This window comes from Oryctolagus cuniculus, chromosome 3, assembly GCF_964237555.1.
Source record: "Oryctolagus cuniculus chromosome 3, mOryCun1.1, whole genome shotgun sequence".
Classification (NCBI taxonomy): Eukaryota; Metazoa; Chordata; class Mammalia; order Lagomorpha; family Leporidae; genus Oryctolagus; species Oryctolagus cuniculus.
Window position 1 is genome coordinate 129364782 of NC_091434.1, and position 24907 is coordinate 129389688.

Here is a 24907-nt window from a genome sequence, read left to right on the forward strand (position 1 = left end):
AGGCTATGAAAACCATAATAATTATTGAGTAGATTCTTAAAAACATTGTGTACCCTTTAATGAGGTTCAAGAGGCAGATCTTTTACTTAAAAGTAGTTAGGATACTTAGTTATTCTATATTTTTTCATTCCACAAGTACTTGTTGAATGTTATACCACATTTCAAGGCATTGTTTTTAGTGTTGGGCGATGCTTGACTTCAAGCATCTTAGAATCTGATAGGTGAATCAGTCAAGTACCTATGCAACCACAGACCAGGTATGTGCTATTGTTATTTCCTCAAAACTAAGACTGGCTAGACCATGAGACATCATCTCTCATTCCGTGTTTATTAGAGGACAGTGCTCTGATAGATGAGCAGCGTTGACCAAGATCACAGGTGGTGTAGAGGTGAGTAGAGGTGTATGCCCCGAGGGTTTGCCAGCTCTGCTGGCAATGAAACAATGGAAGTTGCCTTGCAAGTAAATTTTGGGAGAGAAAGTAGTTAGGGACAGAAAAAAATAAAGCTATAATGAGACAGAGAGAAGAACTCAATAGTGTAGAAGCTAACGTTTCAAGAAGATGTAGGTTGACAGTATCATCAACAGAACTTTCAGGACAAGCTCATGAGGAGGGTTGCTCCATCTGCCAGTTAGGAAATAGCAGTGTATTTCTAACAACTATTAATTAGGGACCCTTTTAAAAGAATAGAACAATTTATAGTAAACCAGATTCTATATATTAGGTTATATATGCATTAGATTAGATAAAAGGATTTTCAGCTACCATAATACAGACTTAACAGAGCTAAGAAATACTAATGAATGAGATGAAAATTTTAGAAGTTGTATACTTTAAATATTGCGATTTCACAAAAGTATTTTATGATGTCAAATTTTATAACAGTATAAGTGTGAAAAGCATTCAATCAGCTCTAAGTCTAATTCTAATATCAGTGTTCTTTTCAGTAATCATCTCATTTTTATTATAAAACTTTGATCCTTTTAATATTAGACCTGAAATACTCGTAACACACATCCTCCTGTAAGTAACACTTGGTCTTCTCTTGGAAATAAATGTTTTTCTTTACTTGGGAATGTCATATTTCCAAAAAATTACTCTGTGTTAATTCTGGCAGTTCCATATTACTGCTTGGTTAATGCAGGAGTAGGAAAGCAACAGAAATCTCCAAACTCAATAAATCCTTTTGATGATTAGTGGTGAGCTGGAGGTAAAGATGAGCAGATGGAACTGAAGGACTGAGATTACATAAAATGACTCTTCAGGAATGTTCGCTTATTCATTTATTCCTTCACTGTCCAAATTCCCCTTTTCTCTCGATTTAAAATTTGGTTTTCTTTGTTTTATCTGCTTTGATCTGTATGCATTGCTGTTTTAGGTTATCCTGTGGTACAAAATTTTTAAAATTTTTTTTTGTTTTTGACAAAATAATAAAACTGCCTTTTCCTGATCCTGTTGAGAGTTGTATTTGAAACGCATGTCTGGCTAACAAGCCTAGTGCATGTTTGTAACTGCAGAACGTCTACTGCCCCCTGTCACCTGTACAAGCTTTGGTTGCAATGTATGATATTTCCTTGGTCTCCAAAGCCTATCACCTGCGTCGTGAGGAAACAGATTGGTTTGATAAACCCAGGGAGTCTCGTTTGGAAAATGGACACGGTCTGGACCGAAAACTGCCAGAAAGATTGGTCCACTCTAGACCACTCAGTCAACATCAAGAGCAAGTAAGTGCTATATTTAACAGTCCCTTTTAGATTTATCAACAAGAAAAGACTGAACTCTACTCTCTAATGGTCTCAGGTATCTGAAAACAAATGGGGTGTTTGTAAACCAAATTCATGAATAATTTTTTTTTCAGTAACAAAGAACTAACATACCACTTTATCACACATGATGGATTGGCCTTGACACATAGCTGTAGTACTTACCAGGCATTTTAAGTGATTCATTCCTACAGTAGATAATTAATAAGTCTGTGAAATGTCCAAAGAGAATACATGGATTCCTGAAGACTTTACAGAATAGTGGGTGAAATAGATTTGGGTAATTTTCAGTGCTTTTTTTCTAACAATATCTCAGGGCTACAAGAATATCAAAAGAGTAAGCGAATCAAGTCAGCTAGGAGAGAAGTAAAGTTTCACTTGAGGAGAAAAGAACTGATACTTACTACTATATGAAAGTGTCAGTTTTTGCATTAATTTTTGGATTTTATCCACTGAACAACTCACATAAAGTAGATAATATCTTGTTAGAAATGAAGAGACTGAAACTTAGAGGTGATTTTTACAACTTGATAAATATGACAACAAAATCCATGTTCCCACTTTAGGGCAAATCAGGTGATGTTTGAGTTCAGTTTTCAGAAACACGAGATTAATGGTTGGATAAGTTGAAAGAAATTCACTGTAAACCATGTGTCCCTGAAACAGTAGTGTTATCAGATCAGGTATTTGCAGGCTGTGTACTCATTATGATCATTAAAATATCCACCAAATAAATGATTTATTTCACTTACATTATTTATTTCTCTTACATTAAATCCTGTATGGTGATTCATTTTTATAAAAGATAACTACATTCTGAACAAGAACCTACATTCTGCACGAACCTCCTATAATTTAATCCCAAGATTGTTATATTGAAATACATTTACATGTGTAAGAACTGTTTAAAATAAAATTATCAGTTCTCTTGGATTTTATTTCCTCCTAAGCAGTGTCAGTTCTTGTGGACAAATTCTGAATAATTCAGTAGAATTTCATTTTCTCAGAATTTTATACTCTTTTGTGTTTCTATATCTATCTTCTTTGCCAGCACTCTTGGGAATCTTCTCTACTTATGTTCTCTCTGTAGTACTTTATATATCTGATCCTTTTTTTGATTATGGTTGTGTTTACCTCTGCAAATATACCAATGTGTTTCCATTTCTTTCTACTTCATGTTATTATATCTAACTCTCGTGAATTATTTTTAGCTTGTTTTGTTTGTAAAATTGCTTTCATAGTTACTTTCCAACTTTTATAAAAAAGATATGGTTGGGAAGTAAAAAATTGATTTTAAAAATTTAAAATTTATCTATTTTAATCTGCATTTACTAAAGTAATAAATTTTTCAGTTGAAAATAACTTCCTTGAATGTATTTTAAGACTCTCTCTGTAATGACAGACTTGTTGCCCATCTTATTTTTCTGAAATTTAGTATTTCTCACAAACCTAAATTTTCAATAAACATGTAAACTATGATGATTAACAAAATCATAATGAGATGGACTATATCAACTGGAGAGTTAGAGAAATTAATAACTTCCCTACATTTATCACTCAACATTACTATTTGCATTAATACTCATAGTGGACTTATATAATTTATCCAAAGAGTATTATTTGGGGTTACATTTAAGTACTATTATCTACCCAAAAATATTTCCTTAAATTATATGAGACACAAGGGAAATATGGACATGCATAATGACATTTTTGTTCCCAATTTCTGTTACTGCTGTATACAGATACATAATTTTTATTTACTTAAGAAAAACAAGGGTACTTTAGAATTGTTATGGAGATTGGAATTAAAAGATTAGTTTATGAGTGGAAGTTTTGCCTAGCAGTATCCTGTAATGCCAGCATCCCATATGGATGCCAGTTCGTGTCCCAGCTGCTCCACTTCTAATCTAGCTCCCTGCTTTTGGACTGGGAAAGGCAGAGGAAGATGGCCCAAGTGTTTGGGTCCCTGATACTCATGTGGGAGACTCACATGAAGCTCCTGGCTCCTGATTTTGGTTTGGCTGAGCCCAGGCCCTTAGCTATGTGAGGAGTGAACTAGTAGAGGGAAGATTTCTCTGTCTCTCCCTCCCTGTAACTCTGACTTCAAATAAATAAACCTTAAGAGAGAGAGAGAGAGAGAGCGAGCAACCAGTTAAATGAACTACTAATTGATACCTAGATCTGCTCCTCACTACAGCCAAAGCACACCCTGGGAGGTGTAATGAGATTCCTCCCCTTGGCCACACAGGAGACATGAACTGATTTCCCACAGAGGACTGTTGAGGGGAATTATGGGAGTCATACAGAATATGGGATTTCTCTCTGTCACTCTCTCAAGTAAATAAATAATTTTTAAAAGTAAGTTTTAGTATAAAAACATTTTGAAAAACAGTCATAATTTTTTTCATAATGTACATTTTTTCATAAGTTTCTATACACATGGATTTCAAAATTTTTACACTAAAATAAACTTAGCTTTTAATTCTGTTTTCCACAGACTTTATGAAGAGCCCTTATACTACATTGTATTCTAAACAAGATACATTTTAGACCAATATAATGCCCAAATGAAGCAGAGTGGTATATTTGACAGATATTTAATAAACTTCTCGTTATGTTTGGTAAAGTAGAAAACATAAGTACTCTTCGTAGGTGAATATAGCAGAATATTATGTTTATTTTTGTGACAAAAAACTCAACAATTAAATTTTTTTAGCTTTGGTGTCTAAAATATAGAAATTATAATATGCAGTTATAAAAGCTATAATTATATAATGTTACAAACTACTTGAAAGTGAACAGCCAGACTACCACCCCAGGCTAAGAAAGGGAGGAGTACCTGACCCAAGAACCCTCAAATGCCCTTCTCAGATCACCATCTCTCCCTTTCCCAATCAGGCAACAAATAGGCTGATTTTTGTGACAATAATTTCCTTGTCTTTCTTTATGGTTTTATTAAATAGATTCTACATAAAAAAATATGCTTAACTTTCTACATAAAGATCCCAAGTTTAGTTATATATAATTCAAAATTCATGCTTTTAATATTAATATTTATGTGCATATACTGTCTTTCTCTTTAATTCATTATAACTATATTTTGGTCTGGAGAATAAAAAATGAATTTCTGATTTTATTCACCTTTTTTGTATCTCTAATCATAAAAAGATAATATTGAGCTCTAGGTACCAATAAATTCCAATGCTTTAATTTGAAAACATGCATAACAATAATTTATAGTTATAAACTGCTCTTGAGGCAAAAGTAATGACTAAATTGATGAATGTGAACACTAATTGCTTTAAAATATTTTATGTAAAACATCCAGTCTAGGGGTAGAAGAATGAGAAAGTTATTTTTTGTCAGATCCACAATCATATTAACTACATAAATAAGGCAAATCCTCAAAACCATATGTTTCCTTTCAAAAATATATATTTTTGTTTAACCTCTGCATCACCTAACTTCTTTTATCTTGTTAATTTTTTTAGTCACTTAATCTATAAATAGAACTAATACCCTGTATAGGATGGTTGTGTAGGTCAACACATCTTGACTATTACTAATGCACCACCATCTGGCTGATGCCCATTCCTCAGCAATTCCGACTCATCTGTAGCTCTGAGGTCACTAAGATCCTAGGAAAGAGCCACAGTTCATACTGAGCATTTGAATGCTCTGTTTCCTCTCACTGGACACTGTTCCTCCTGTCCTGTTTTTGGCTAACCTTGCTGTCACACAGTTTCTATGTACACATTCCTGTTTGCAAGAAGACTTCTCTGACATACACCACTTCCCAAAACTGTGTTATTTGTGCTTCATTCATGCCCTGTGCAACTCTTGAGCTATGAGCACCTAGAGGGCAGCAGATCTCTATTCCATCCATAAGGTTGAAGGTATACACTGCCCAGCAGAACCCGTCAGGGTGCACTGTCCCCAGCTTCTAGCAATATATAATATTTAAGTGGGATACAGGATGAATGTCTATCTAAATAAAATGTATGTTGACACAAAATTTATTTCATAAATATGAATTCTCAATTCAATAAAATTACTCCTTTTGAAGTACTCATTGGTAGTGGGGAATCCTTTTTCTGGGTGACATACCTGAAATCGTTCTGTGAGTGCAAAATTGTCAGAAGACAGTGATACCAGAAACCAGTTCCTTGAGGAGAGAGTAAGGGAACTACTTGACATCAGTCCTGCCCCCAACCTTATTCCTACTTTTATTTGGCAAAAGCAACCCCTATTGTATAACTCATCTGCTAGAAGAGTCAACATTCCCTTATAATGGTGACTTAAAAAGCTCAGAACCATCAAGTTTATATTTTGGAGACATACTTCTGCTTTCTATAACCCTTGACCATAACTGTGATAGTTTATGTTTTTGATTTGTTAAATAGAACTCATGAGTCTGGTTGTAGACATTCTCAGAATCTGAAAAATGTTGTGTAGCATGCTCTGAACGCCACACTATGAAAATAATGATGTTCAATATTTTTCTCACTGACATCCTAGGTATAAATTACAAGGTGATACCTGAATGGATGATAAATCACTGATAAAAAATTTAGGGAATGACTACTTTTCTAAACTGTGCAAACGAAGAATAGATGCACTGTGATATTACATCATCTTCTCCCCAACACCAAAACCGGAAAGTATACCAGAAGGCAAAATTGTGTTTTGGGCTTTATTTTTTAAAAGATGACTTTTCAAAAATCATTATGAAATAATAAATGAAATGATAAAATGCTTAAAATGAAGCAATATCTACCAATATTAATGAAATTTCTGTATGCTATAGAATATCCAGTTTTACCTAATAGTTGTAGAATTTTCAATATGCACATTTTGATTTTAACAACAAAAAAATAAAGATCCTAAAATGCAGATTAGGAGAAGGAGAGAAAGAGGAAAAGGAATGTAGAAGGACACAAGATGAGAACAGGAAGTAGGAGGGCCAAGGAGAGAAGAGAAGAGCGAAGGGAAAAAAAGAACAGGAGGTAAGACGGGGACGAAAAGAACTATAAGTTCCAGCTGTTTACAAAGCATTCATATAAATTATCTGCATTGACTGATTACCCCAACCATAGTATTTTTATAATGCAAAAAATTGTTATCCTGCAAACAGTATTTTGGTTTTGTTATATAGAATTCATATTACATTTTGTCTACTTAACAGGATTTTGCTATTGTTTGAGAACACTTCATCTGAGGTCTGATTAAGCATATTCTTTCCTCAAGAGAATAAAAGCAAACAGCTGTAATTGTAACTTGCCTTTTTTTTCAATATCTCATTTAATATCCAAGATTCTAGCAATTTTTAAGCTGGATTTGCTAGAGCACATGAAGTTCATTTGAGTTTTCCAAGGTCTTTTGTTCACAAAATGAACCTAACAGTTGTAGATTTTCAGTGCACACAGTTTAATTCTAATTTAAAAAATACAGATTTTCAAATGCACATTAGAGAAGAGAAAGAAGAAGAAAGAGAAAAGATGAGAGGAGGTAGTAGGATCTCTTTGGTTAGAACCATTCTGTTTAGTATCTTGTGTTGGTACTTTCATATCATTCTTAAACAAATAACTAAAATACACAGTATGAAATGTCTGACTTAAAAATCTTTCACTTCTAATTTAAGTTGAAAATTTTCCTAGAGCAATGGATACAAGATTCCATAAAAGTACAATCATTGTTAATATATGTGAATAAATATTTTACACTTTCCATATTCATTATTTCACAAATCTCTTTTGAAAACAAATTTCTATAAAATGTAAAGCATGAGGCCAGCGTTGTGGCGTAGCAGAAAAGCTGCCATCTGCATCCTGTACAGTTTGTGTCCTGGCTGCTCCACTTCTGATCCAGCTCCCTGCTAATGTGCCTGGGAAATCAGTGGAAGATGGTGCAAGTGCTTGAACCCCAGCACTCCCACTAGAGAGAACCAGTTGAAGCTCCTGCCTCCTGCCAACCCTAGCCATTGCAGCCATCTGGGGAGTGAACCAGCAGATAGAAGATTCCCCACCCCCTTCCATCTCTCCCTCACTCTTCCCTCTGTCTGTAGGTCTGACTTTCAGATAAATAAATCTTTTTAAATATATATGTATATGTATACACACATACACACACATATATTTAAAGCATAAGTTTACATTTCCTGATTCATTTTTGTTTCAGAAACCTCATTTCACTGGATGGAAACAAAGATAATGCAATCTTTAGCATTCTCATGTTCATTTCCATAATGTGAGTTGAAACAGTACTTGCAATGAAAGCTTTAAGTGCTTTTTCTTCTTCCGTAAGGAACTTCCACAGTAAATGATGAGTAACGCCATCAATATCAAAACCCTTGAATCCAAATAAGTCTTCAGATAATATTAAAATGAGAAAAAACCTTGCTTTGTTTATGCTGAACTAGTCTCAATGTAGATTGAAACTTATAAATGCTTAGCAGAGGTTTGATTCAGCAAGAAAATCAAGCAGCATAAAGCAGTCTCTTTTTAAAAAATATTTGAAAGGCAGAAAGAGAGAGAGAGCTTTTCATCTGCTAATTCACTCCTCTGGTGACTGAAACGGCCAGGGATGGGTCAGGCCAAAGGCAGGAGCCCTGAGCTCCATCTAGTTCTCTCACATCAGTGATAGGAGCCCAAGCATTTGAACATCTTCTGCTCCCTTTCCAGGCACTTTAGCAGGGAGCTGGATTGGAACGTATAGCAGCATGGACTGAACTTTGGGATGTGGGCAATACTAGTGGCAGCCTGCTTTTCTGCAAAGCTGGCCCCACAGAGCAGAGGGATTCATTACAGGGACAGAGATGTGGAGTAGTGTTATCTCCTCTAACATTTCTGCCCTAGCATCAGTTAACAGCTGAAACTTAAAAATAGCTTTCCATGTCTAGACTACCCAGAGCAGAAATTTTTCCATATACACTGTCTTATTAAATAACAGGTGTCCTTCAGAACCTATTACATGTGTTCATCAGTTTCCCAAATACAGTAAATCAACTTGCAAGAGCCATTGGTTAAAGATGTGAAGGCCATAATGAAGTCAGAAACCAGTATCATATACGTAGTGTTTAAGGTGCTTAAATTATAATTTGGGAGCTCCTAAGACTTTTTCATCAATATAATCAATATACTTTTTGAAAGACATTAGAATTGAGTAATTCTCTGTACTGCACTTTAGATGTCTTTAACATTGATTTTCACCTTATCTTGTGTTTGCCTTAGATTATCCAGATGAATGGGAAGACTATGCACTACATCTTTCCTCATGCCAGGATAAAAATAACAAGAGACTCTAAGGATCACACAGTTTCAGGTAAGCAGAGCAAATAAGCTAGTCTGCAATTCTAATTTTAGACTGAGCTATATGTTAGATTTCAGTTTGGATGGATCATGAAATGTTAGAAAACGCTGCCCTTGTTTCAAAAGTTACAGTTCAGAAAATGTCGAGGCTCTATCCTTGAACATAAAATATGTTAATTACATAATCATTAATATGAAAAGTTACTAAGATCATTCTTTTCATTAACTGCATTTTAAATGTGGACACAGTATTATAGTGTTTCACTTTACTGCTCTGTTAGTAATTGAAGTAATTGGTTTTAGATTTATAAAGCATTCTTGTACAGAAAGCTAAAAACACCTTGAGTTTATCTAAAAGAATAAATTTTCCTATGTCTACTTGATTTGGACACTGTGAATTATGCTGTTTTTGTTTATGTTCTTAAACTGTTTATTTTGAAATAATTTCATACTCCCAGAAAATAGTACACAGTGCTTTTTTCTCATCTTTTGCCCTGCTTCTCTAATGTGACCATATATCTAATCCCATTAAAATGATCAGATACAGGAAATTAATCTTGATATGATGCTATTAAAACATCTATAATTCTTATCCAAATTTTAAGTTTCTCCACTAACCCATTTTTTTTTTCCTGATTGAGGATCCAACGGGTGATCTCATACTGTGTTTAATTTTCATGATTCCTACACCTCCAATCTGATCATTCCTCATGTCTCCCTTTGTCTTTCATAACTTTGAAATGTTTGAAAGATAATATATTTTTCCTATTAAAAATCTCCCATTATTTAAGTCAGTGAGATGAAATATATATTTTTCCAAAGTCAATGAAATTTCAAAACATGGGTAATAACTATGGTCTCTCTCGAGTGTATCCTTTATGTCTCATGGACACTATATATAAATAGAAAATATTCATAAATATACATATATGGGTACATGTGTAAGCAGTAGAGCTAACAATGTATATTGCTGGTTTTATTCTAAGCACTTATACAACAAACAACAAAGGAAGGCATTTTTTCAGTATAACTGCTGATATTCCTTACAGATCTTAGGCCATGTAATGTGAATATAGAATAGGTTTTGCTTTGAGCCATTTTACTCTTTTTATTTTCATAGAGAATGAACTAATTAGTAGTCTAATCTTCTTGGTCTCCTTTGATATTAGATAATTTTATATCATTCAGAGAGAGATAATTCAACATTTCATAGTTTTATTACTATTTAGAATGTATTTTAAGTAATGATGAAAATTCCAGGAGTGAATCTTAAAATCCAGGGGCTGTTTTTGTATAAATAATACTTGCTAAAAACTCTTTGAATTTCTTTCAGCTCATAAAGCAAAATAATATAATGCTTTCATGCAGGGACAAAATTATTTTTTCAGAAGGTGTGATAGTAATCTTCAAACCTTTTTTGCCTAAAGCTTAAAAGCTATATCATTATTTAATATAATGATTATTAATATATCATTTCCAACTGTATTATTAGTTTTATGTTGTAGTAAATTAATCATCCTCTCAACCTTACTATTATCTTCTGCAACTCCTAATATTTGTCTTCCTTTACTTCATTTAGAAAAAGGAATGTGAAAATAAGTGTTATCACTTGTTATAACTGTTCTAGCCCAAAGTTAAATTCAGTTTCCTCTGTATATAGATTTTACAGAATGAGAACAAGGATTATTGTTGTGAACAGTAAACTTGCTAGCAATGTACTATTGCATGTCTCTGCGAGTCCCTTTTTCCTTTAGCATCTACTTAAAATAATAATAAAAATATTTCCCTATTTTACCTCTTAAGCTTCCCTATTACACCTACCCTGTGTTGATTATTACTGAATTTATTTTCCATGCCCTAAGAAATATGGTCCCATGCTAATGTTAATGCTTTAAAGCAATCTGTGTCGTTTTCAATTAAGTCTTCAGTCCATTAATTGCTCTGAATATGTGTATATATATATATATATATATATATGTGCAAAACTAGAGTCAGAAATGACAGTCTTTGGCAAACAATGTCCAAAATTTCTCAACTGGTAGCAGGCAAACCCTGTCATGGAGCATTTATATTAGATAGCCCCTATGTGATTTGCTGCCCAACCAAAAGCCCAGAGTGATTGACTAAATTGTTAGTGATATTAGGAATTTATTGTTATATTTAACTATGATTGTCATGTATTTAATTTTAAAAATCATTATATTCTAATTTAAATTGGTAGTTGGAATTGTATGTACAGAAGATCAATTTAGTATATATTAAGTAAAGATTTCAACAGTTTGCACACACACAGAAACATAAAGTGAAAAATACTGTTTGAGTACTAGTTATAGCATTAATTCACATTGAACAACACATTAAGGACAGAGATCCTACATGAGGAGTAAGTGCACAGTGACTCCTGTTGTTGACTTAACAAATTGACACTCTTGTTTATGGCGTCAGTAATCTCCCTAGGCTCTTGTCATGAGTTGTCAACGCTATGGAAGCCTCTTGAGTTCACCAACTCCGATCTTATTTAGACAAGGTCATAGTCAAAGTGGAAGATCTCTTCTCACTGCAGAGAAAGGTACCTCCTTCTTTGATGGCCCCGTTCTTTCCACTGGGATCTCACTTAAAGAGATCTTTCATTTAGGTCCTCTTTTTTTGTTTGTTTGTTTGTTTGTTTTGCCAGAGTGTCTTGGCTTTTCATGCCTAAAATACTATCATGGGCTCTTCAGTCAGATCCGAATGCCTTAAGGGCTGATTCTGAGGCCAGAGTGCTATTTAGGACATCTGCCATTCTGTCTTCTGTGTATCCTGCTCCCATGTTGGATCGTTCTCTTCTTTTTAGTTCTATCAGTTAGTATCCCCAGACACTAGTCTTGTTTATGTGATCCCTTTGACTCTGAGACCTATCATTATGATCAGTTGTGAACTGAAATTGATCACTTGGACTAGTGAGATGGCATTGGTACATGCCACCTTGATGGGATTGAATTCGAATCCCCTGGTATGTTTCTAACTCTACCATTTGGGGCAAGTCAGCTTGAGCATGTCCCAAATTATACATCTCCTCCCTCTCTTATTCCCATTCTTATATTTAACAGATAACTTTTCAGTTAAATTTAAACACCTAAGAATAATTGTGTAATTAACACGGGTGTGCAGGGGCTCAAGGACTTGGGCCATCTTCTACTGCTTTCCCAGGCCATAGCAAAGAGTCAGATCAGAAGAAGAGTAGCCAGGACTCGAACCAGTGCTCAAATGGGATGCCGGCACTGAAGGAGGTGGCTTTACCCTTTATGCCACAACGCTGGCCCTAACTTCATGAATTTTATATTTTGCTATTTCTTTGTAGATTTTTCTTGTCTAGTTTGTCTGTCAATTGATGAAGTCCCCCATTACTATTGTATTGAAGTATATGTCTCCCTTTAGATCCAGGCACCCTGGGATTGGGTGCATATATGTGTATTAATAATCAAATCTTCCTGTTGAATTGATCCCTTAATAATTACATAGTGCCCATTTTGTCTCTTTTAACAAATTTTGTGTTAAACTCTATTTTGTCTGAAATTAGAATGGCTACACCTGCTCTTGTTTGCCATCCATTAACATGGAGTATCTTTTTCCATTCTTTCACTTTCAATCTGCACATTTCTTTGTTGGTGCGGTGTGTTTCTTGTCGGCAGCAAGTAGATAGGTCTTGTTTTTTAATCCATTCAGCCAGTCTGTATATTTTAAATGGAGTATTTATGCCATTTATAGTCAAGGTTACTATTGATAAGTAATGACTTGGCCCTGCCATTTTTCCATAATATTTCCTATTGTTTACTTTGGTTTCCTTTGTACTTTTACTGGGAGATTTGCTGTCTTCACATTCTTTCGTAATGATGACTACCTTTGTGTAGTCATCTTCTGCAAGTCTGGAGGTATGGTGACAAGTTCTTTCAATTTTTGGTTGTTATGCAAGTCATTATTTCACCTTCATTCATAAAGGATAGCTCTGCTGAGTATAGTATTCTGGGTTGACAGTTTTTTCTCTTAACACTTGGACTATGGCTCTCTGTTTTCTCCTAGCCTGTAGAATTTCTGATAAGTGATCTGTGAATCTGATTGGAGATCTTCTGACATAATCTGGCATTTCTCTCGTGCACATTTTAGAATCTTTTCTTTATCATTTACTATTGAAAGCTTATCGACAATGTGTCATGGTGCAGATCTTTTCTGGTCATGTCTATTAGGAGTTATATGTGCTTCCTGTACTTGGAAATCCACTTCTTTCTCCAAACTGGGAAAGTTTTGTATAATTGTTTCACTGAATAGGCCTTCTAATCCATTCTTTCTTTCCAAACCTTCAGGAACTGCTAAGACCCATATGTTGGGTTGATAGTACACCATAAATCTCTTAACACTGTTTTTAATTTATCTAATTTCTTACTCTTTTTTTATCTGTCTTCTGGCTCAGATATTCTTTCTTCTGTCTCACAGACTCTGTTGTTTAGGCTTACCGCTGAGTTTCTTATTTGACCTATTGAATTCTTCATTTCTTTTTTTTTAACTTTCATTTAATGAATATAAATTTCCAAAGTACGATTTATGGATTACAATGGCTTCCCCCCCATAACGTCCCTCCCACCCACAACCCTCCCCTTTCCCACTCCTCTTCCCTTCCATTCACATCAAGATTCATTTTCGATTATCTTAATATATAGAAGATCAGCTTAGTATACATTAAGTAAGGATTTCAACAGTTGGCTCCCACACAGAAACATAAAGTGAAAAATAATAGATGATTTTTTTTAATGATGATAAATCAGATCAGACCTATTGTCATGTTTAATCCCAGTGAGATTCAAGTTGGGAATTGATAATTTCTTTTTTTTTTTTTTACAGAGGATCAATTTAGTATGCATTAAGTAAAGATTTCAACAGTTTGCACCCCCATAGAAACACAAAGTGAAATATATTGTTTGAGTACTCGTTATAGTATTAAATCTCAATGCACAGCACATTAAGGACAGAGATCCTACATGAGGAGTAAGTGCACAGTGACTCCTGTTGTTGACTTTACCAATTGACACTCCTGTCTATGGCATCAGTAATCTCCCTATGCTCCAGTCATGAGTTTCCAAGGCTATGGAAGCCCTCTGAGTTCTCCGACTCTTATCTTGTTTAGACAAGGTCATAGTCAAAGTGGAGGTTCTCTCCTCCCTTCAGAGAAAGGTACCTCCTTCTTTGAAGACCTGTTCTTTCCACTGGGATCTCACTCACAGAGATCTTTTGCCAGAGTGTCTTGGCTTTCCATGCCTGAAATACTCTCATGGGCTTTTCAGCCAGATCCGAATGCCTTTAGGGCTGATTCTGAGGCCAGAGTGCTATTTAGGACATCTACCATTCTATGAGTCTGCTGAGTATCTCACTTCCCATGTTGGATCACTCTCCCCTTTATTTATTCTATCGGTTAGTGTTAGCAGGTACTAGACTTGTTTATGTGCTCCCTTTGACTCTTAGTCCTTTCATTGTGATCAATTGTGAACTGAAATTGATCACTTGGACTAGTGAGATGGCATTGGTACATGCCACCTTGATGGAATTGAATTCGAATCCCCTGGTATGTTTCTAACTCTACCATTTGGGGCAAGTCAGCTTGAGCATGTCCCAAATTATACATCTCCTCCCTCTCTTATTCCCACTCTTATGTTTAACAGGGATCACATTTCAGTTAATTTTCAACACTTAAGAATAACTGTGTGATAATTACAGAATTAAACCAGTCATATTAAGTAGAACAGACAAAAAAAAACTACTAAGAGGGATAATGTATTAAGTTGTTCATTAACAGTCAGGGCTATGCTGATCAAGTCACCGTTTCCCATAGTGTCCATTTCACTTCAACAGGTTTCCTTTTTGGTGTTCAGTCTGTTGTCACCGATCAGGGAGAACATATGGTATTTGTCCCTTTGGGACTGGCTTATTTCACTCAGCATGATGTGTTCCAGATTCCTCCATTTTGTTGCAAATGACTGGATTTCGTTGTTTCTTACTGCGGTATAGTATTCTAAAGAGTACATATCCCATAATTTCTTTATCCAGTCAACCGTTGATGGGCATTTAGGTTGGTTCCAGGTCTTAGCCATTGTGAATTGAGCTGCAATAAACATTAGGGTGCAGACCGCTTTTTTGTTTGCCAATTTAAATTCCTTTGGGTAAATTCCAAGGAGTGGGATGGCTGGGTCGAATGGTAGGGTTATCTTCAGGTTTCTGAGGGATCTCCAGACTGACTTCCATAGTGGCTTGACCAGTTTGCATTCCCACCAACAGTGGGTTAGTGTCCCTTTTTCTCCACATCCTCGCCAGCATCTGTTGTTGGTAGATTTCTGCATGTGAGCCATTCTAATTGGGGTGAAGTGAAACCTCATTGTGGTTTTGATTTGCATTTCCCTGATTGCTAATGACCTTGAACATTTTTTCATGTGCCTGTTGGCCATTTGGATTTCCTCTTTTGAAAAATGTCTATTGAGGTCCTTGGCCCATCTCTTAAGTGGGTTGTTTGTTTTGTTTTTGTTGAGTTTCTTGATCTCTTTGTAGGTTCTGGTTATTAACCCTTTATCTGTTGCATAGTTTGCAAATATTTTTTCCCGTTCTGTCGGTTGTCTCTTCACTCTCCTGTTTCTTTTGCAGTACAGAAACTTCTCAATTTGATGCAATCCCAATAGTTGATTTTGGCTTTGACTGCCTGTGCCTCCCGGGTCTTTTCCAGAAATTCTTTGCCTGTGCCAATATCTTGAAGGGTTTCTCCAATGTTCTCTAGTAACTTGATGGTGTCGGGTCGTAGATTTAGGTCTTTAATCCATGTTGAGTGGATTTTTGTGTAAGGTGTAAGGTAGGGGTCTTGCTTCATGCTTCTGCACGTGGAAATCCAGTTTTCCCAGCACCATTTTAAGAATAGACTGTCCTTGCTCCAGGAATTGGTTTTAGATCCTTGATCAAATATAAGTTGGCTGTAGATGTTTGGGTTGATTTCTGGTGTTTCAATTCTGTTCCACTGGTCTACCCATCTGTTTCTGTACCAGTACCATGCTGTTTTGATTACAACTGCCCTGTAGTATGTCCTGAAATCTGGTATTGTGATGTCTCCGGCTTTGTTTTTGTTGTACAAGATTGCTTTAGCTATTCGAGGTCTCTTGTGCCTCCATATAAATTTCAGCACCATTTTTTCCAGATCTGAGAAGAAGGTCTTCAGTATTTTGATTGGTATTGCATTGAATCTGTAAATTGCTTTTGGGAGAATGGACATTTTGATGATATTGATTCTTCCAATCCATGAGCATGGAAGATTTTTCCATTTCTTGGTATCCTCTTCTATTTCTTTCTTTAAGGTTTTGTAATTTTCATCATAGAGATCTTTAACGTCCTTGGTTAAGTTTATTCCAAGGTATTTGATTGTTTTTGTAGCTATTGTGAATGGGATTGATCTTAGAAGTTCTTCCTCAGCCATGGCATTGCCTGTGTATACAAAGGCTGTTGATTTTTGTGCATTGATTTTATACCCTGCTACTTTGCCAAAATCTTCTATGCATTCCAATAGTCTCTTAGTAGAGTTCTTTGGGTCCCCTAAATAAAGAATCATGTCATCTGCAAAGAGGGATAGTTTGAGTTCTTCCTTCCCAATTTGTATCCCTTTAATTTCTTTTTCTTGCCTAATAGCTCTGGCTAGAACCTCCAGAACTATATTGAATAGCAGTGGTGAGAGTGGACATCCCTGTCTGGTACCAGATCTCAGTGGAAATGCTTCCAACTTTTCCCCATTCAATAGGATGTTGGCTGTGGGTTTTTCATAGATTGCTTTGATTGTATTGAGGAATGTTCCTTCCAAACCCAGTTTGCTTAGAGTTTTCATCATGAACGGGTGTTGTATTTTATCAAATGCTTTCTCGGCATCTATTGAGATAATCATATGGTTTTTCTTCTGCAGTCTGTTAATGTGGTGTATCACATTGATTGTCTTGCGCACATTAAACCATCCCTGCATACCAGGGATAAATCCCACTTGGTCTGGGTGGATGATCTTTCTGATGTGTTGTTGCATTCTATTGGCCAGAATTTTATTGAGGATTTTTGCATCTATGTTCATCAGGGATATTGGTCTGTAATTCTCTTTCAGTGCTGCATCTTTTTCCGGCTTAGGAATTAAAGGTGATGCTGGCTTCATAGAAAGAATTTGGGAGGATTCCCTCTTCTTCGATTGTTCTGAATAGTTTGAGAAGAATTGGAGTTAGTTCTTCTTTAAATGTCTGGTAGAATTCAGCAGTGAATCCATCTGGTTCTGGGGTTTTCTTTGTTGGGAGGGCCTTTATTACTGTTTCAATTTCTGTCTCAGTTATGGGTCTGTTTAGGTTTTCGATGTCTTCCTGGTTCAATTTAGGTAGGTTGCATGTGTCCAGGAATCTATCCATTTCTGATAGGTTTCCCTGTTTGCTGGCATACAAGTCCTTGTAGTAATTTCTGATGATTCTTTTTATTTCTGTGGTGGCTGTTGTTACATTTCCTTTTTCATCTCTGATTTTATTGATTTGGGTCTTTTCTTTTTTTTGTTAGTTGGGCCAATGGTGTGTCAATTTTGTTTATTTTTTCAAAAAACCAGCTCCTCGTTTGGCTGATTTTTTTGTAATGTTTTTCTTGATTCAATCCTGTTGATTTCTTCTCTGATTTTAATTATTTCTCTTCTCCTACTAGATTTGGGTCTGGTTTGCTGTAGGTTTTCTAGATCCTTGAGGTGAATTGAAAGCTCATCTATTTGGTGCCTTTCCAATTTCTTGATGTAGGCACCTATTGATATAAACTTTCCTCTTAACACTGCTTTTGCTGCGTCCCATAAGTTTTGGTATGTTGTGCTGCTATCCTCATTTACTTCCAGAAAGTTTTTGATTTCTCTTTTGATTTCTTCTATGACCCATTGTTCATTCAGGAGCATGTTGTTCAATCTCCATGTGTTTGCGTATGTTCTAGGGATTCCTGAGTTTCTGATTTCCAACTTCATTCCTTTATGGTCTGAGAAGCTGCATGGTATGATTCTAATTCTTTTGAATTTGCTGAGACTTGCTTTATGGCCTAGTATGTGGTCAATCCTAGAGAAGGTTCCATGTACTGCTGAGAAGAATGTAAACTCTTTAGCTGTAGGATTGAAAGTTCTGTATATATCTGTTAGATCCATTTGGGCTATAGTGTCGTTTAAATCTACTGTCTCCTTGTTGATCTTCTGTCCTATTGATCTGTCTATTTCTGAGAGTGGAGTATTGAAGTCCCCCAGTACTATTGTATTGGGGTCTAAGTCTCCCTTTAAGTCCGTTAACAAATCTTTTAGATAAACTGGTGCCCTGTAGTTAGGTGCATATACATTGATAATTGTTATAGCTTCTTGTCGCTCCCCCTCTTCATGGAGGAACGACACTAAACCCTGCCTAGGCTTCATATCTGAGTCACGGCACCATTATGTCGCTCCCCCTCTTCGTGGAGGAATGACACAGGACCCTGCGCTGTTCTTTTGTCTGCTCGGCCCTCCCCGGGTTTGCTGCTGGTTCTTCCCGGGTTGGCTACCGTCCCTTCCACCTCCGTGGAAGGGTGGTTCCCCCTGCCACTTTCCCCACTTCCGGGGGGAGCGGCACACCGCCAGCCGGCTCTCTCGGGGGCTGCACAGGTGTTCCCCTTAGATGTTCCCCTTAGATGTTCCTGGTGTATGCCGTCTCTCTCCTCCTTTATAGTCCTCCTCTGCCAATCCCAACTCGGCTGCCCACACGCCGAGTACGCTGCTCTCCTCCAATCAGGAGCAAGTCCTACAGTTTATTGGCTGAACTGGAGGCAGCTGTGTAGAAGCTGTTTTCTCCTCTCCCAGCGCCATATTGTGGGAGAGCAGATGCATAGAATAAGTCTTAATTCCAGTAACTTAGTCTAGTCCGAGTTGCTCCCCACAGCTTCTTGTTGTATTGATCCCTTAATCATTATATAGTGCCCCTCTTTGTCTCTCCTAACAGTTTTTGTGGTAAAGTTTATGTTGTCCGATATTAAGATGGCTACGCCCGCTCTTTTTTCATTTCTGTTGGCATGGTATATCTTTTTCCAGCCTTTCACTTTCAGTCTGTATGGATCTTTGTTGGAAAGATGTGTTTCTTGTAAGCAGCAAATAGATGGGTTTTGTTCCTTAACCCAATCAGCCAATCGGTGTCTATTAACTGGACAGTTCAGGCCATTCACGTTAAATGTGACTAATGAAAAGTGGTAACTTTGCCCTGCCATTTGCCAAAGATAAGTTCTAATATATGCTTTGAATTCCCTGTGATCTTTTGCTGTGAGGTTTCCTTTCTTTACCTTCTTTCATATTGATGACCGTGTTTCTGTGTTTCTGTGTGTAACACATCTTTAAGCATCTTTTGCAGGGCTGGACGAGTGGCAACAAATTCTTTCAATTTCTGTTTGCTATGAAAAGTCTTTATTTCACCTTCATTCACAAATGATAGCTTTGCAGGATATAATATTCCGGGCTGGCAGTTTTTCTCTCTAAGTACCTGGGCTATATCTCGCCATTCCCTCCTAGCTTGTAGAGTTTCTGATGAGAAGTCAGCTGTGAGTCTGATTGGAGATCCTCTGAGAGGAATCTGACGTTTCTCTCTTGCACATTTTAGGATCTTTTCTTTATGTTTCACTGTGGAGAGTTTAATTACAACGTGTCGTGGTGAGGATCTCTTTTGGTCGAGTTTATTAGGGGTTCTGTGAGCTTCCTGTACTAGGATTTCTCTGTCCTTCTCCAAACCTGTGAAATTTTCTGCTAATATTTCACTAAAAAGGCCTTCTAATCCTTTCTCCCTCTCCATGCCTTCAGGAACTCCTAGAACTCGAATGTTGGGTTTTTTAATAGTATCCTGAAGATTCCCGACAATATGTTTTCGATTTCTAATTTCCTCTTCTTTTCTTTGGTCTGACTGTATCCTTTCCTGTTCTCTGTCTTCTAAGTCCGATATTCTCTCTTCTGCTTCACCCATTCTGTTTGTAAGGCTCTCTATTGTGTTTGTCATTTGATCTATTGAATTCTTCACTTCATTATGATTTCTCGTCACTATCACAGTTTCCTGTTGTACTAGTTGTTTTGTTTCATTTTGATTCCTCCTTAATATTTCATTTTCACGAGAGAGATTTTCTACCTTGTCCATTAAGGATTTCTGTAGTTCAAGAATTTGTTTTTGAGAACTTCTTAATGTTCTTATCAATTTTTTGAGATCTGCTTCTTGCATTTCTTCTATCTCATCATCTTCATAATCTTGAATTGGGGTGTCTTTTTCATTTGTGGGCATCATGGTGACTTCCTTGTTTCTATTATCTCGGTTTTTGCGTTTGTTATTTGGCATATTGGAGATATTTGGTTTCTTCACTGTGGTGCTTTTTCTTGTTATACTATGACTCTAGATTAAGTGGACTGTCTGTTTTTGATGGAGCCTTAGAGGCTTGAGATGGGTGTGGCCTGAGAGCTCTGTTTGGTGTGCCAAAGGTGACACTCCCAGGTTAGGCGTGATAGATCTCTCTCTCTCTTTCTTTTTTTGATTCAAAAGGGAAGTAATTCCGCACAGCTGAATGAAGTTGGAAGTAGTTAGCAGGCAAATGATATACCCACAGGAGCCAGAGATCGGAAGCTCTTTCCCAAGGACCTCACAGGGAATCTGTTCTGCCCTCAGAGTGGGCTCAAATTCTCCTTCAGTCTCCCACTGGGTTGCCAAAGTTACGGAATTGTAGCGTCTCTGGAGAGTGCTCACATGAATTCTGTGAGTTCTCTCCCCCACCGTCTCTTTTTTCACAGTCTCGGTTCAGTAGCACCACAAATTTACTAGGTCCTAATCTGTTAATTCGCCCGCCCAGTGTCAGGTTTTTCTGCTAGGCTCAGGGCCGGTGCAGACCTGAGGTTGCTCTGCTTATGACGTATGTCCAAGATGGCGCCTGCTCTTTGTCTTGCTCGCCCTTGAGAGATGAGTGGAGAGAGAGAAACCCGTGTCCGTACCAGTCACCTTTTTTTTTTCTCTCTTTCTCTCTTCCAGTTAGCCTGGTGAACTCCCCCCCCTCCCCGGGGGTCGTTCCCTCTAGTCTCCTCTCTCTGCTTGCCTGCCAGTGTCTCGGGCTATTGAGGTTCGGCTCACCTCGTGTTCCAGCGCTGGTGTGTTGAGTCTGCCGCTGGTGTCCCGAACTGTGGGCTCCCACACTCTCCACGCAGTTCCACTGTGAATCACGTGTTCCGGAAGAGTTTCTTCTGCTGTTTCCTCCCCTACTCTTCCTTGAATCTGCAGTATCTCCACTGTTATTAAACTGTCTCTCCCCGGACTATCAGTGTGCGCCCTTCCTATTCCGCCATCTTGCTTCCTTTTGAATTCTTCATTTGTAAGATTTCATTTTGATTTCCCTTTTAAATCTCAATTTCATGGGAAGCATTTTCATTCATGTCATTTACTTATTTCTTTAAGTTGTGGATTTGCTTCTGATTGCTTCTGAGTAATCCTATGATTCATCTTCTGAATTCCTTTTTTTGGCACTGCATCAGTGTCTTCATCTTCACATTCTAATATTGAAGTGTTGCTGTGTTCGTTCGTGGTGTTCATGTTGTCTTCCTTAATCTTGTTTCTTGAATTCTGCATTTATTTTTAGGCATTTGTGGAGTTCTTGTTGGTTTTATTCCTTGGATCGGTTTTTTCATTGAACTGTGCCTCTGTGGCTTAGTAGAAATTTTGCTCTTTCAGTGAATACCCAGAGGTATGTGTTGGGTGTGGCCAGGGGGCACTGCTCAGTGCTCCAAGGTGGACAAGTAACCAGGGTGATACCCATGTTGACTCTTGTTAACAGAATGACGAGTATGATCATCTCTGTTGGTGTTATCACAACCTCACCCCTTCTCTTCCAAGTTGATCAATGCCCAGGTGTTAGTCTTCCATGAGTATAATTCTCATCCACACTTCTGCATGAACTGCACAAAGGATCTGTGCAGTCCTAAGAGGAGCATGGATCTCATTGCAATGACCCATCCCAGGCAATCAGGAAGCCCTGAGCATAGGGAGCCATTCATAGTGATTGCCAAGAGACCAACCACACCCTGTGCCCTCTCATGCAGTCATAGAGTTCCCACAGTCTTAGTGAGTGGGCTCCCACAATCACGGGGTGCAGAGGATCCACTCTAACCTATTAGCCTGTCCCATACACAGAGAGGCTGAGACATTTCCAGAGCCAGCTGCCTGTTTGTACTCCACCTAGGCAGTTTGAACCCTGAAGCCCCAGAGCTTGTGATATGTTGAGAGGATCAGGGCACTTCACAGTCATATGTGGGAGCCAAGCCCCATGTCGATCCTCCCAGCCAAACTCCAAATCAGTGGGGAACATGATTTTTCCCTTTGGTAAAATCCCTGGATCACATGTGTGCACAGTACCTACTGGCCACAACCCTACTCATTTCACAGTCATGCAGGGCATGTACAGGAGGCTCTGCAGTGGGTACTAATGTCGAGATGGCTCCGTCTTCCTGTCTATTGCCAGATGGGTGCACCAGACCTGCTGCAGTTGCCTCGGCTGATGAGATGGTTACTGTCCGTGCCAGTTGCTAAGTGGGTGCACAAGACCTGCAACAGCTGCAACCTACTTTCGTCAAAATTGCACTTGCCTCCTCTCAGCCAGTTGCTGGGTGCTGTTGTCAGGAGGATAGGAAGAGACCCTTTTCTTTTTCTCAGGGTGAGCAGGCCCCTGGTTCCCTTCTGGGCTCTGGCATAGACTCAGACAGTGTAGTTGGCTAGGCTCTCTCTCCAGCTATATCAGCAGTGGCACAGGCCAGGTCGCTGCAATCTGATCTCACCTTGCTGTCCAAAGCTGGCACTTTCATTTTGTCTGGCATAGTTTTTCTGGGATCATTTGTTATACTTGTCACTGCACGTTGCATCTTTCCTGCTTCCACAGAATCTCCACTGCAGTTTTCCTTCCAGCTCTTTCCTGAGAATTCACTTTCTCTACTAATTTCCACTAATCTAGAGCAGACTACTCTTGTGTATTCCACCTTCATGGAATCATCTACATGTCTATTCAACCAGGCACAAGGCAGGAGAGTGCATAGAATAGATCATGAGGTTTGGAATCATGAAGATCTGTGGTCGAATTCAGCTCAAATACCCATTTAAATCTTGAGAATATGTTCATCCATAAAATAAGAAATACTCTATGTATCTTACAAAACTACAATGAACCTAACACAGAATCTTATACTAACTGCACACTCAACAAAAGCTATTTCCTCTTCCTCTAAAAAGAAATGAACATGGAAAAAGAAAACAAAATGTAACACTCAAGAAATGAGTCTCTGTCTGTCTCAATTTAGAACTCCATCTATGGCTCCACAGCTGTTTGAAACAAACCAGAGAAAATTTTTTTTCTGATTTAAAAAAGGCATTTGCTATGTACATTTCCATAATGGACTGGCTACATCTGCAAGACTAAATAGACTAATTAGCAATTATAATAGTGAAGAACATTAAAAATGCTGTTATGTTTAAGAAGATAGCAGCTTCTTCTTGGGAAATAGTAGCTCATTTTCTATTCCTCATTAGTCACCATCTTTGGGGTTTTTAGAAACTGGAGAAAAATTATAAAAGATTTCATTGGATCTTATTTTATGATCATTTAAATAGCTTTATCTAGGTGTAATATAAATACTCATTGTTCATGTACAAATCAATGATCTTAATAAACGTATGGAGTTGTATATCCATTACCAAAATCTTGACTTATAAATTTCTGTCATTACAAAAGTTTTCCTGGAGCTTGATCACAATATCTGTTTCCTATGTCTCTTCTCCAGCCACAAGTAATTATTGATTTATTTTGTCTCTGTAAGTTTGCCTTTCCTAAGATTTCATACAAATGGAATCATAAATTATGCAATTTTCATTGCTAAGTGTATTTTACTGTTTGAATATTCTGCATTTTGTCCTTCCATTGGATTTTTTCTAGTTTTTAAAATTTGCATAAAATTGTCAGTATAATTATGTTATTTTGTTGAGAAGTTTCCTGAGTATGATTAAAATGATACTGAGACTTCCAATCCATGAACACAGAAACAAAAGAATGTCTAGTGCCCTCTTCAATGTCTTTCATCAGTGATTTATAGTTTTTGTCATAGAAATATTTCATTTCTTTGGTTAAATTTATTCCAAGGGTTCTTTTTCAAGCTATTGAAAATGGGTTTGCTTTTTTGATTTCTTCTTCAGATGACTCACTATTGGTGTATATCATTGACTTTGTATCCTGCAATTTTGCTGAATTTATTAGTTCTAACAGTTTCTGGGTGGTGTCTTTTGGGTTTTCCTATATACAAGATCATGTAATCTGCAACCAGTGGTAGTTTGCCTTCTTCCTTTACACATTGGATGCTCCTTATTGTCTTGCCTGACTGTTCTAGTTGGGACCTCTAGTAGTATGTTGGAATGTTAACCATATAAAGGATGAAATCTTCTTCATGTTGCATACAACATGAATGGAACTGGAGGTCATTGTGTTAAACATGAAGTAAGCCAAGCACAGGAAGAATCATATCACATGATCTCACTCATATGAGAAACTTGAAAAAAGAAAAGAAAAGAAAAAGTAAGGGGCTGCCTTTGGTGCAGCAGGTTAAAGCCCTGACCTTCAGTGCTGCCATCCAATATGGGTACTGGTTTGGGTTCAGGCCACTCCACTTGCTATCCAATTCCCTGCTAATGTACCTGGGAAAGCAGCAGAGGATGGCCCAAGTTCTTGGGCCTCTTCACCCATGTGGGAGACCCAGAAGAAGCTCCTAGATCCT

At 37.3% G+C, this 24907-nt stretch overlaps 1 protein-coding gene across 13 annotated transcripts in view; it reads left to right on the forward strand.

The window, feature by feature from the left end:
- Window positions 1-24907, forward strand: part of PCLO (piccolo presynaptic cytomatrix protein) — a 526538-nt gene that overhangs the window by 327766 nt on the left and 173865 nt on the right. For 12 of the 13 annotated variants that reach the window (XR_007918164.2, XR_007918166.2, XR_007918167.2 and 9 more), the window contains 2 exons: window positions 1587-1723; window positions 8995-9085. Coding sequence is in view for 10 of the 13 variants with exons in the window: in XM_051842632.2 (XP_051698592.2) it covers window positions 1587-1723; window positions 8995-9085 (228 nt within the window). In the remaining 3 variants the exon portion in view is untranslated. Of the gene's footprint in view, window positions 1-1586; window positions 1724-6283; window positions 6422-8994; window positions 9086-24907 lie in introns of those variants that run through there. The other variant, XM_051842637.2, reaches the window with a different exon arrangement.